This window comes from Heliangelus exortis, chromosome 26 (assembly GCF_036169615.1).
Source record: "Heliangelus exortis chromosome 26, bHelExo1.hap1, whole genome shotgun sequence".
Taxonomy (NCBI): Eukaryota; Metazoa; Chordata; class Aves; order Apodiformes; family Trochilidae; genus Heliangelus; species Heliangelus exortis.
Window position 1 is genome coordinate 6268170 of NC_092447.1, and position 13578 is coordinate 6281747.

At 51.3% G+C, this 13578-nt stretch overlaps 2 protein-coding genes across 2 annotated transcripts in view; one reads left to right on the plus strand and one right to left on the minus strand.

Annotated features, from left to right (window-relative positions):
- CDON (cell adhesion associated, oncogene regulated) overlaps positions 1-6468 on the plus strand; it is a 47382-nt gene extending 40914 nt beyond the window's left edge. Inside the window, 3 exon segments of the mRNA XM_071769176.1 lie at positions 2381-2460; positions 5665-5921; positions 6129-6468. Coding sequence (XP_071625277.1) covers positions 2381-2460; positions 5665-5921; positions 6129-6295 — 504 coding nt within the window. The 3' untranslated portion in view covers positions 6296-6468.
- A 1615-nt stretch (positions 6469-8083) lies between these two features.
- VSIG10L2 (V-set and immunoglobulin domain containing 10 like 2) lies at positions 8084-13541 on the minus strand. Its single transcript, XM_071769161.1, is given in 12 exon segments — positions 8084-8234; positions 8321-8421; positions 8496-8520; positions 8607-8729; positions 8989-9291; positions 10030-10340; positions 10342-10672; positions 10821-11096; positions 11274-11549; positions 12085-12369; positions 12538-12888; positions 13018-13541. Coding segments are annotated over 12 exon segments (2502 nt in total). The 5' UTR covers positions 13064-13541; the 3' UTR covers positions 8084-8160.
- Positions 13542-13578: the final 37 nt, after the last annotated feature.

Below are 13578 nucleotides of genomic sequence, written 5' to 3' on the forward strand. Positions count from 1 at the left end.
TGTTCCCTCTTCTTCTTTAATTTATTTTTTTTTATATTTTTTTTTCACTCCCTTGTTTTTGACGGTTGAGGCGGGATCTTTTTTTTATTTGTTTGTTTTATTTTGTTTTGAAATTGGAAATAAAATAAACTAATTAAAGTCTGCCATCAGCCACTGTGGAAAAAAAAAAACCAGCCCTTCTCTGCAATGTGTCCAAGAGAGAGAATAATGATTTCATTATTGTCTCTGGAAACAGATGGCTTGCATTCAAACTTGCTGAAACTTCCTCAAAAAAATAAAACAAACCAAAAAACAACTGTGAACATTGCCCAGGAAAACTGAAAGAAAAAGTTCAAAAGTCTGAAGAACCCATGCTGCTTCAGGAGAGGAAAACAAAACAGGGCTGTTGTTTGTGTTGGTAATTGAACACAAGCTCTTGGGTTTACTGAACAACAAATTAGCACTTGTACAGTAGTTGCCACTTGAGTTCAGCTCCAGCTTGGAGTCCAAACCAGTTGGTTCTTCACCTGCTTCTCTCTTTGCTCTCCTGCTGGAGCAGCCAGTGCTGGGTTTTTGTGGCTTTCAACTGAGGCCCAAATTGGTTTTTTTCTTGCCCAACAAACACCAAAAATATACAACTTTCCAAGGGAAAGCTGACCTAGGAGAAAGCTTGAGAGCTTACCTTGATGTTTTGTCCCCCCAGTTTATATTTTTGGGGAAGAAAACACAGATGTGGAGCTCCTCTGTGCCACCATATGGGACATGCCCTGCGAGGGGTTGCCCTGGTTAAGTTTTTCTTTTGGTTTTTTTTCCCTTCCACATCGTTGAAACTTTTGGGTCACTCAACCTTTTTTCCTGTAGAAGGACCTGGAATGGCCCGGGGGGGGGGGGGTGACACAGCTCAGGGAAGGGGATATTCTCCTTTTCCTTACCCTTCTCTTGATTGTTTCATTGATTGGGTTAATGAGGAAGAGCACAATGGGTGGCAATCAAAATCCATCAGCCATTTCCTCACTGCTCTCTGGTGGATTGAGCTACCTCCAAAAAGAAAAAAAAAAAAAGGAAAAAGAAAAGAAAAAAAAAAAGAAAAATCCCTATTTTTGAAAAAAAAAAAAAAAGGATTGTTGTTGGAAATAAAATGTCCAAATTCAGGTGAGCTCACCCAAACCTGCTCCCCACCCCCAGTGCTGCAGCCTGGCTCCTCAGCCCCTTTTTTTTTTTTTTTTTTTTTTTTTTTTTTTTGCAGGCAGTTGTGTAACAATGAGGTATGTGTTAATCTGGGCATTTTTACTGGTTTGTAATGGTCCCTGCAGCCAAAACCAACACCACCAAATCCCTCACACACACCCCTACCCCCCCAGCCCCCTCCCCAGTCCTTGCTGGCGAAGGAGTGACCCCATCTGTGAAAATACAGAGTGGTTCAAAAAACCAAAATAATTCCAAGTCAACTGATCTAATCGGGGTAATTACAGGAAAACTGGGATGGGTGCTGGGCTGACATCAGCCCTGCAGCTTGCAGGCTCCCCCCCCCCCCCAGAAAGAAAGTTTGCTAATGAGGTTTCAGCCTTGAAAAACCAAAACCCACAGAAACACAACACCTCTTTATGGTGTGTTTGTGAAATTACAGCCTGAGCCCCCCCCAGGGTGCAGGGAGGGGCAGGGGTGGCACCACCCTCACCTGGGTTGGTGTTGGCTTTGCTGGGACACAGGGACACAAACCCTGCCCTCAGGGGTGGATGCCACACCTGGAAAATGGGGAAAAGTGAAAATGACACTGGGCCTGAATTCCCCACTGATTATTTGCTCTTCTTTGTGATTATTTATTATTTATAATGGATTAATTCTTCTTTTGATTTATCCTTGTTTTGGTTATTTATTATTTATGATGGATCATTTATTATTTTATTTATTATTTATAATTGATTGTTTATTTTTCTTAATATTTATTATCTCTAATTGATTCTTTAGTCTTATTTTTATTATTGTCATTGATTAATATTATGATAATTTTTATAATTGATTATTATATTGATTATTAATTATCATAGATTATTCTTTTGTTATGTATAATTGGTTAATTACTCATATATAATAGATTATTCTGTTAATTATTTGCTTTTTATAATATTTTGATTATTGTTCTAGTTTATTCTTTTGATGTTTACTATTACTAATCAATTCTTTTTTAGTATTTATAATAAATTAATTAGTTTTTCATTTTTTATAACTAATCATTCCTTTGATTAATTATAACAGATTATTTAGTCTTCTTTTGATTATTCCTCATAGTTTATTTAGTTTTCTTTTTGATTATTACTTCTAATCAATTAATTCTTCTTTTTATGATTTGTTATTTATCACTGGCTGTTTCTCTTCTCTTTTGGACTTCCCCTCCCTGCAGGGGGGGGGGCTCTACACAGCAGTGCCCCAGGCTGACCCCTCCGAGTGCATCAGCTGCAGGAATTGTCACAACAACAACAGGTGAGCTACAAAAAGCAGCACAAACTGCAGGGAAAAATTCAAAAAAGCAGAAGATTTCCACACCAGGCTGGGGCTGTGGGGTGGAATAAAATACATTATGTCCCCCCAGGGCTCATTTTGCTCCATGGGTGCTCTGTAGTGATGGAGGCAGGTGGGGCACTGGGGACATTTTGATTTTTCCCCAACTTATTTCCTATGTTTTTTTCAACTTTTGAGATAAGAAAGTGGCTCCAGCTGGGGTTTGTCAGGGAGGATTTTGTTGCCTTGCTGGATTTTACATTTCCTGCCATGCCCCACAGACAGATTTGCTCTGCAGCTTTGCTGTCACAACCCTTTTTCTTTGGAAAAAACATGGGGATTTGGGTGTTGGACACACTCACTGTTGGGGGGGGGGGAAGAGTTTTGTTGGTTTTTGGTTTTTTTTTTTCACATGAGAAAAAGGATTTTTGGATAATAGCAAGAGCAAATCTGCCCTCCTGCCTCAGAGCTGGGAGTCTGGATTTTTATTCTGGTTTTTGCTATTGAAAGTGTTAAAGGAATATTCTTCCCAGGATCCCAATTCTAGATCTCTGGTTATTTTAAGGACTAAAAATAGGACTAAAAATTGGAAGTCAGGGCTGCTCCCACTGCTGAATCCTAGCTGATTTTTCCATTACATTTTGAATTTTCTCTCTTATCCAACCTGCCAGCTGCCTTTAGGTGTACCTCTGGAGGAGCCAAGTTGGAATTAAGGCAGAAACCACGTTTTGCTTAATTTTCAGGGATTTTGCTTTTGAAAATGTAATTTAAAATCAGCTTGAAATCCTTCCCATAAGCACTGCAGGTGGAGCTGGGCACACTGTGGCTGCACAGGGCTAAATCCTGGGGAAGGTGGCCTCCTGCTCCCTCCCAAGGATTTTTTTTCAGGACAGGCTGTGGAACACCAGTCAGCAAGATGTGTCTGGCACATGTGTAAATTAATTTAAGCTGTAATTCAGAGCTTGGCTTGCCAGTTTGAAACATATTTAAAATTTTTATTGCAGTTTTTTTGGTGGGGCTTTTTTTTTGGGGGGGGGTGGTTGCTGTTTTTAAGAAGAAAGGAAAGGAAAATGGGTTCCATCCCCTGCAACTGGTGCTCATCTCCCAGCTGGCTCATCAGCAGGGGTTGAACTTTGAATTTTCACGTCCCTGTTCTATATTTGACTGGTTTGAGAGAGAAACAAGTTGTCCTCTCCAGCTGCTCTCAGCCCAGAGGGGACATTCCCCTCCCTGCCCTGCCTAGGGCTGGGGGAATGGAAGGAGGACGTGGGAGAGGGGACCCAGGAGGACCTGAAACGTGCTGGAGTGTCACAGCAGGGGCCAGGGAGCTGGGGCTGTGGCCAGGGAGAGGAGGAGGAGGAGGAGGAGGAAGGCCTGGATTTCAGGCTGGAAATTCTGTCACAGAATCATTTCGGTTGGAAAAAAGACCTTGGAGATCATCCAGTCCAGCCATTAACCCTTTCTCCACCCTGGTAGGAGGTAAGGGCTGGAGAGATCCTGTGCCTCATCCCACTTTGGAACTGGGACCACCTGCAAACAAATCCTGAGGGTTTGGAGGTCTGTAAGAGCTGCCTACCAGGGCTGCTTTCAGCAAGAGCCATCTCCCAGCAGCTTTTCTTCTTTTATGGTGGTGAAATCCCTCAGGTTTTCTGTTGAAATTAGGACTTGGTGCTTTGCTGGAGGTTTGTCAGGGGTAGGAGCTGCTGAAAGGTGGATACCTATTGTGGACAGGGCTGGTGAGATGAGCGTGGTTTGTGCTTGTAGGATTGAGACCTGGTTTATTTTTGTTTAATTTATGCTATTACATTAAACTTTCTAAACTCCCAGGGGTTGCAGAGCAACTGCTGGTTTTGTACACCTCTTATTTGCAAATTTCCTTTATTCTGAGGGGAAATTTGAACTAAAAACTTCAAATTAACCACTGTCAGGGGCTGTTTTCCAGCTTTTTAAAATTTGAATTCTCCTGGTGTGGACTTTTAAAGTCAGGACGATAGTTTTGGAGGAATTTTTTTAAAAAAAGTAATAAGCCAGCACAGTTGAAACCTCCATGGGCAGCGCTGCAAACTAATAAATGGGTTTGTTGGAAGCCCAGCTGGGTTTCATGTGGCTTCTTCAGTGGCTTCTGTGGTATTTTGGTACTTGGAATAATGATTTTGGAGGTGGTTCTAGGAGGGGAAGGACAAAACTGGAGAGGGAAGAAGGTTGTTGCTGCTCCATCTTTGGGCTGGAGGGACTCCCTGTGCCCCATCAGCAGAGCAGGTGGTGGATTAATGTGGCAGCAAAACAATAAGAATTAATGATTTCAGATGTATCCTTAGAAGCTTATAAAATATTCAAAGCTTGTCTGGCCTCCACGGGGGTGTTTGGAGCATTGCTGCTTCAACTTCTTCATCCTTATTTCCATTCTTTTCTGTTTCAGACCGTTTTGGGGGTTGGTTTCCTAAAATTCATGGCAGCTTTACAAACAAACCTTTTACTTTTGTGGTAATTATGGTTTTGGATAAAAACCACATTGAAGTGGCTTTTTTTTTTCTTTTTTTTTTGGAGCTTTTTTATGTAGGAATTACTTCCATAAAACATAAACTTTGGCTGAGGCCACGTTGCTCCCGGGCCTCTGAGCACCAGTAGTATTTTCCATGGTATACAACACCTCAATGCTCAGCTCCTTTTTGTTTTCAGGTTAAATATCTTGGCTGGAACAATTGATGCAGCCATTTCACTTCCATTTCACCCACGTCTTCTAGGGCCACAGTCCAAGTTACAGAGTTGGGCATGGTTCATATTCCTGCTGTATTTTTTTAATTTGCATTTGCTCCGATAACTCTGGATTTGTTTTCTTGAGGTGTTTTCAGTTTGTTGTTTGGGTTCCAAACTTCAGCTCTTTTTCTTGGCAGGGATAACCTCGTTTGTTGGGCTGCTTTGATGGATAAAATGGACTCACAAGTCAGGTCGTAGGGTTACAGTCAATGAGGGGGAGGAACTGAGTGTGTCTTTCAAGTGGTTTTGGCTGCCCGGTGGGATTAAAAACCCCTTGTTCCTTTTCTTAACATCAAGATTGATCCAAAAATGTCTATTTAACTGTGAACGACATGGGGTAAAGGACTTAAAAATTGAAGTTTCTCAAGGGAACTGGTGGGCAGAAGCAGCTCTGAGTAACCCAGCTTTGCCTCGTGTTGCCCCTTGCAGGTGTTTCACCAAAACCAATGGCACTTTTGGCAGCACCGCTCTGCCCGCCGTGCCCATCGTCGCACCTTATCAGCAGGAGGGGTTGGAGATGAAACCTCTGAACCCCCATGTCATGGTGGCCATGTGCTTGGCCTCCAGCATCCCGGAGTGCAGTGCCCAGCTGGAGGAGGATGGCAAGGAGAAAATGGAGCAGCCCTCAACCCAACATTCCTGCTGTTGGGAGGGCAGGAACCACCTCTCCGGGGATTGCACTAGTGGTAAGGAGAAGCTTGCAATGAAGCCCACCAAAAAAAAAAATAGGCTTGTTGGGACAGGTGAAACCTTCCTGAGCTCTAAGAACATCACCTGCTTTTATTAATTTGAATCTTTGGGGCTTGTGGGTCTGTTGAGCCTAAAAGAAGAGAATAAAAAAAAACCAAGACAACCACTGAACCAACCCAACCCGCCCTGTTCTCGCTTTGCAGGCGACAGCTGCGTGCACTCGGAGACATCCAATTCCATTTTGAGCTGGAGTCCCCTCATTCTGCACCCTCTTTCCAAGGACTGTAAGGAAAAACCAGGATGGAATTCATCTGGAGTCATCTTAAATGGTTCTGGGGACCTTCGACAGCTCCAGCTGCAAGAGACCTGAGGGCAGGGACCTTCCTGTCCCCACTTTTGACGCCAGGAACTGCACAGCGGAGTCGCTGCACCCAAGGGAGTGATGGAGGGATGTTAATTATAACAGAGAGAGTCACTATTTATTTTTTTGTAGTAGGGTCAGATGAATGTATCTTGTTGTGAAAAACAAACCAAACCAAACAAGATGGTTGCCTTTTTTATATTATTTATGCCTTGAAATTCCCTTTTCCCACCTCCCGCCAAACTTGCCTGGTTATGTGTATAAAACAACACTATAAAAAAAAAAAAAAAAAAGCAAACAAAAAAGAATTGTAATAATATAAAAAAGAAAGGATGGGAACTGCAGAGTGTGGTTTCCGTGTTGTGTTCACAGCTCAGCAGTACAGGACTGGACCTCTCCTTCCATGGACTGAGATCCCGGTGAGTAAAGAAGTGAATAAATAAGGAAAATAAACTTGGCTTGAGTCCATCCAGCCTGTCTGGAGGAGCAGAACCATTGTTTTTGTCTTCAGGTGGTTGCTAAGCCTCAGGTTTGTGGGTGAAATCCAGCTGGCAGGAGCCAAACCCCTCGCTGTGAGGGGTTGGAGAGCTTTGAGGAGCCTCAAAAATAAACCAGCTCATGTCAAAGCAGCTCCTGCTTCAGAAAAAAAAAAAAAGCAAAAACAACCAAAACAAAACCAAAACCATGATGGAGTTTTGGTTTTTTTGTTGAGGTTTTTTTTTTTTTGCCTTTCCAAATTTCATCAGAGGAAATTCAACCAAATTGCTGCCTGTAGCCCTCCCTCCCCCCTAAAAATCAACCCAGGAGCCTCTAAACCTCCACCAGGAGGGGCATAAATCAGAGTTACGACTGCCTTGGGGCCACGTGTTTGGAGGAATTTTCACCCAACCAGGATTTTCCTCTCCAGGAAGGAGGAAACAAGGCTGGAACCACCGTGGATCCCTCCGGGAGTGAAGGTGCTGCAGGTGCAGCCCAAGAATGAGTTTTGGGAAGCAATTTCTGCTCCAGGAGGAAGCTCTTGCAATCATCTTTGCCAGCACTGAGTTGTGTTTAAGTGTTGGTGGTTTTTTTCCTTTTTATGGCATGCTTTCTAAATATATATATTTTTGCCTTTTGTTTTTTAAGGTTGCACAGCTCCTTGTTCATCTCCTTTCCTCAACTCCTTGATTTTTTTTCCTGCTCAAGGCTTGCTCTGGTTTCTGATGCTGTTTGGCAGGCAAATGGTTGGGGTTTAACTCCTGGCTGCTTCCTTTTCCCAAAACACCAAGATTTAACCACTTTTTTTTAATTTTTTTTCTTTTTTTTTAAACAACCACATAGACACTGTGTTCCTAAGAAGCTGGAATATGCCTTTGGGAATTGGGTGGATTTTTGAAACCATCTCATTTTGGCAGGGGTTTGGGGTGGAGATTTTGATTTTTTTTTTGGGTGATTTGATAAAGAGTGATGCTGTGGTTTTTGGCAGGAGTTGGGGATTAATCCTGAAATGAGACGGGCTCTCAACTTTTGCTATTTCCCAACAGGTTCTTCACCAAATAAGAGAGAAACCAACCCAAGCCAGGACCTGCTCCACCCTTCCCTTGGATCCTGCTGTTGGGAGCAGCCATCACTAACCACAGTTCTGAAAACCTCATGCTTTGGTCTGAGAAAGGAGGAATTAGGGATGAAGGTGGAAGACCCTTCCCCACCTCACATCTTCACACTCCCCAAACCCCAGCGTCACCCTGAAACATCACCCAGACAACGCCAAGCGTCACCCTGTGGGGTTTTTTGCCTCTCCCATCGGTGAGAAAAATGTTTCTTTGAGCCTAAATCTTTATTTGAGCTCCAGAAGTCGCCAAAATCCTCCCACTAGGGAGGAAAAGCCGGAGCGCTCATGGCGCCGCCGTCACCGCGGTGGTGATGCTGATTGGGTCCTCAGTGGGTTCTGGTGGGGCCGAGGGTGGCTCTGCAGGGGGTGTGGGTGACACCAGGTGGGTGCTGGGTGGCCAAGGTGGGTGGCTGAGCCCTGGGTCACCCCTGGGGTGATGTTACCTGCTGCTGGGACAGGGCTGGGTGCTGGTTCTGCTCCCTCCTCGCCGCCTGCGGCCGCTTCGGCATCCTCGGGCGTGCGGATGGGCTCCTGGGCGCCAGCCCTGGTGGGAGGGGACACGTGTGGTGTCACCCGGGGGCTGTGGCAGCGCCGGGGCGGGGGCTCTGAGGGACTCACGTGCGGAACAGCAGGTGATGTAGGCCTGGGGACAGACAGAGGGGTGTCGGGGGAGTGATGGAGGGGGGGGGGGGGTTTGGTGTCTCCTTCCCGCTCCCCTCCAGCACTCACGTGGGAGGGTGTCTGGGTGCTGGGCCACCCAGCGCATGGCCAGCAGCGAGGCTGCCATGGCCACCAGCATCCCGGCCACCGCCGCTCCTGTCACGGCTGGGTAGGCCTCGAACGGGGGCTCGGCTGGAAGAGAGCGAGAGCTTAATTACCCTGAGAGTAATTAACTCATTGCCCCAGGAGCTATGGGAGCCAGGCAGAGAGGGAGGTGACGGCCACCACCACCCAACGCGAGGGTCGGGAAAGCCTGGAAATGCCGGAGGGACCCGGGAGCTTCTTCCCGTTAACTCTGGAACCTACTGCCAGTGGTCGGGATGTGCCCGTCTCCTCTCCGACCCCGCTGTGCCCCCAGGGAGCAGCATGGGTGCCCCCCCACCCCCTTCACCTGGCGTCTGCACCTCGGAGGGGTGCCCGGCCCTCCGGTGGTTGACAGCCAGGACGCGGAAGGCGTAGACCACGGCCGGGTCCAACCCCCCCAGGCGCCGGTCACGGGAGTGGGGCTCGATGTCACCCGCTGCCGTTTCCCAGGGGCCGGGGACCCTCCTGGGGGGGCCCTTGGCCTGGCGCCGTTGCACCACGAAGCCGGTCAGGTTGCCGGCGCCCTGCGTCCGCCATTCCAACCGCACCTCCGTGCGCGCCCGCGTGTAGCGCAGTTTGCTGATGGTGACGTTGGGGGGGGGCGGGTACCCTGAGGTGAGACAGGGGTAAGGAGCAGTTGGACAACTGGTCACCAGGAAAACTGGTCACCAGGACAACTGGCCACTGGGACAACTTGCCACCACCCCAGTGTGAGGCGCCGGTGCAGGGCTGGGAAATGGATCTATGACTCTAAATGAATTCCTATGAATGTCTGAGAGGTGAAATGAATGATGAAGTGAAGGTGATGCCGTCACCTTTTGGTCTCGTGTCTCCAACAGCTCATGAGGGGTCAGCAGGCATGAGCATCACTTCAAAAAAAGATATTTTCAAGAGTTCTGTGTGTCTTTAACATGACTTTTAGAAAATGTTTTTGGATGGCTCAATTTTCCAGGTGTTTTGCATCAGTATTCAAAATTCTTTTAATTCTTGAATGGGGTTTTTAAATGTTGGTTGAAGAAAATATTCCAAAAGAATTGTCAGTGGTGAGTTGGCAGTGGCCAGTTGTCCTGGACTGATTCATTGAATAATCTAGGTTGGAAGGAGCCTCTAAAAGTCACCTAGTCTGACCCCCCCGAATGCTTAATTTTTAGTTGTGGTGTTTTTTTTAAAAAAAAACACATTATTTTACAAAATGGTCCAAAAATTTTTTGGTGGTGAGTTGGCAGCAACCAGTTGTCCTGGAGCTGATTGGTAATAGAACAATTTGGGTTGGGAGGGGTCATTTAGTGCAACCGCCCTGCAGGAAGTCACCCGAGTTCCCACCCCTGGATCCCTTCCCAGCACTCACGTTCCACACGGAGGTGGACGGGGCAGCTGGCGGTGCCCACGGCGTTGGCGGCGGCGCAGCGATAGATCCCACTGTCCGACGGCCACTCGGCGTCCTGCACCGTCACGTTGAGCCAAGCTTCTCCTTGCTCCACCCGGTACTTGGCCATCCCCGGGGTCACCTCCCGCTCTTGAGGGTCATACCAAGCCATGGTGGCACCGAGGTCGACGCCGCCGCCTTGCCGGCACGCCAGCCGCGCCTCGCCGCCCTCCAGCACCGCCACCTCACTCCTCTCCACCTCCAGCACGGGGACCTCTGCATTGGGTGAGGGAGGAATGTGTCCCCTCAGGGTGAGGTGGGGAAGGTGTCACCTCACGGTGAGCGGGGGACAGGCCCGGCTTACCCAACCGCAGGCGGCACTGGGCGCCGGCGGGGCGCAGGGGGTGCGTGGCCACGCAGATGAAGTCCTCTCCCCTGAGGCTGCCGCCGGCGCTAAGCACCAGGAGGACGGTGGAAGGTCCGGGGTCACCCAAGGCCTTGCCCTGGCCATCCCACCAGCGCAGGGTGGCCAGGGGTGTCCCCCCCTCCCAGCAGCACCGCAGCATGACGTAGTCATCCCCCTTGGTGGCCGCCGCCACGCAGGAGGGGCCACCGTCCGGGACCCCTGGGGATGGAGTCACGTCAGGATGGGTGGCCTCCGTGTCTGGTTGGCTGGAGGTCCCAGTGCCAGCCCAGGGGCCCCTCCACAGCGCCGGGGTCACCGTGGTGCCACCAGGGGGTGAGGAGGGGACTTTTGGGGGTCTAGCACTCACAGAGGGTGGTCCCACAGGCAGCCCCCTGCGGCAGGGCCGGGTGGGAGGCCAGGCAGGAGAAGGAGCTGCTGTTCTTGGTGGCCACCCCAGGTTGGATGCTGGTAGCCCTTGAAAAACTCGTCCCTTCTTCTGCATCCTCCTCCTCCCAGGGGGGCCCCGGTCCCACCCAGCGCAGGCGGGCAGGAGGGAATCCCCCTGGCCAGTGGCACCTCAGGGCCACTGCCCTCTGGTCATCGGTGGCCAGGGCAGAGCAGCTGGGGCTGCCAGGTGGTGGATCTGCAGGAGGCCATCAGCTCCAGGCCGGGATGGGCATCACCCCCCCCCATCCCATCCCATCCCACCCCACCCCAAATTGCCCCCTTGCACCCACAGCCTCACTGGGGAGACACCGTGGTCCATCTCTCCCTGGGAGGGACCCACCAGGCCACCTCCCCCCGCCCGGTGGCTACTTACAGTAGACAGTGAGGAGGATGGTGGCCTGGGTACGGGTCTGGAGCTGGGTGTTCTCAGCCAGGCAGGTGTAGGTGCCTGCTTGAGTGCGGGAAATGGAGGCCATGATGTAGGTCTGGCCAGTGTGGACCTGGGAGCTGTTGTGGAGCCAGATGTACCCACTGGGGGGGTTGGAGGGGGCCACGCAGCTCAGCACCACCTCCTCCCCCTCCCCTGCCGAGAAGCCCCCTGGCTTGGGGGAGAAGGGCTCCACGCTGATGGTTGGCTCGTCAGGGCCATCTGTGGGGACATGGGGACATGTAAGCCACCAGGTTGTCCCCTCAAGAGTGGGCACAGCCCTTCCTGGGGCATCCTCCCCACTGGTGGGAAACGGCTGGGAAGACTCCTTAGAAAGGGTGCAGCACGGTGGCTGTGGGCACGTTGTGGTGGCCATGAAGGGAGGCTGGTGACATGGTGCTTGGTGGCCATGGATGGACCATGGTAGCCATAGACAGACTGTGGTGGACTGTGGACATATCATGGTGATGCCATGATGGCCATGGGCAAATCTTGGTGGCATGGTGCACAGTTGCTGTGGTGGCTGTGGAGGTGCCATGGCACACAGCATGGTTGGTCACGGGCACCACGTGGTCATGGTGACCACGGATGTACCATGGTGGCCATGGAGCCAGCATGGTGGGAGGGCCTACGGTAGCCAGGGCCACAGCCAAACCCCAGCAGCAGAGATCTTGGTGGCCATGGCCACACCATGATGGTCCCTCCCACCCTTCAGTTGCCCTCCTGGGCAGGGGCAGTGAGCCCCTGGGCCACTCACAGATGATGTCCAGGTAGATGGGCTCGCTGGTCTGGTTGTTGACCTGGTTGCCCACGGTGCAGGCGTACCAGCCTGCATGGCTGCGGTTGGCCGGGCTGAGGTCCAGGTGGTCGCCAGAGCCCCTCGGGGTTGGGGGGGAGGCCAAGGGGGCCCCCCGGGGGTCCTGGTGCTGCCAGGAGAAGCTGAGCGGCTCCGTCCCCTCCCGCACAGTGCAGCTCAGGGCCACCGGCGTCCCCTCCACTGCTGCCGATGCCGTTGGCCGCACGAAGGGCTTGGAGACGGGCACTGGGGGCAACCGGGTGGAGGTGGCCACCGGGCTGCCAGCACTGGCCCCCTCTCCCTCCTGACAGGAGCCCCCAGAGCCCACCCTGGCTCAGCAGCCAGCAGAAGACTCCATTGGCGAGGGGCTACAACCCCACCGGGAGCAGCAGGGTGGCTAGCAGGGTGGCTTACCCAGGACGCTGAGGAGGACGGCACCGTATCCCACGCGGAGGTGTCCGGGCTCCGGGAAGAGCCCCTGGCAGAGGAACCTCCCGTGGGCTCCCACCCGCAGCTCCCGCAGCTCCAGGCTCCCGTTGCTCAGCGTCACCCGACCCAGCAGAGCCACAGCCCCGGGGGCCACCGCCACCTCGGCACCGTTGCCCACGGCCACCGCCCGGGGCGGGCCCGGACCTCCCGTGAAGCTCCAGAAGACCACGGAGGGGGTGAGCCCCGGGGGTCCGCAACGCAGCTCCACCGCCTGACCCCGCACCCCCGTCACGCGTCGCTCCTCGTAGTTCCCGGAGACGGCGCTCAGCGGCTGCCCTGACCCGGGGGGTGGGGAACGAGACTCTCAGGGCTCTGCTCACCCCCTCCCCACGCTCCCCCAAACCCAACTACCCCCCCCCCCCCCCCGGTGACAATTTCTGTGGGAAAAGCGGGGGTTTTCCTCACCCCCCACCAGCGCCGGCAGCAGGCAGAGGATCCAGGGCCCTCTCATGTCCAGGGCTGAGCTCTCCCTTTCTCTCCAATTCCTCCACCCCCCCAGGGAGGGGAATGAAGCCCGGCCCTGATTAACCGTTAATTATTGATAATTAAATAACAGGGATGTGGGGGAGGGAGGGGGAAACCCAACCCTGCTGCAATCAGGGCTGAGACCACACACACTCGGTGCATCAATGGCACCAACCCTTCCACCACCACCACCCCTTTTTGGGGTTAATTAATACCTGAGTGTCATCATCATCATCCCCCAGCCCCCCTTCCAGTTTGGATTTTTGCTTAAAAAAAGGGGAAATGGTTGGGAAAAGGTGGAGGGAGGGGTGAAGGGGGGAGCATGGCAGGTGCTGTCGGGGTTTGATATTTCATCTCCCATCAAAGATTCATGGGGGGTGTCCGGGCTGTAATGCAACCCCAGAGGATTTTGAGGGGTGGGGGGCACTTGGGGAGGGGACACCAGAGCCTGGTGTATCCCATTCCCAACAGGGGTGGCCACCAAGAGGCAAGGGGGGGGGG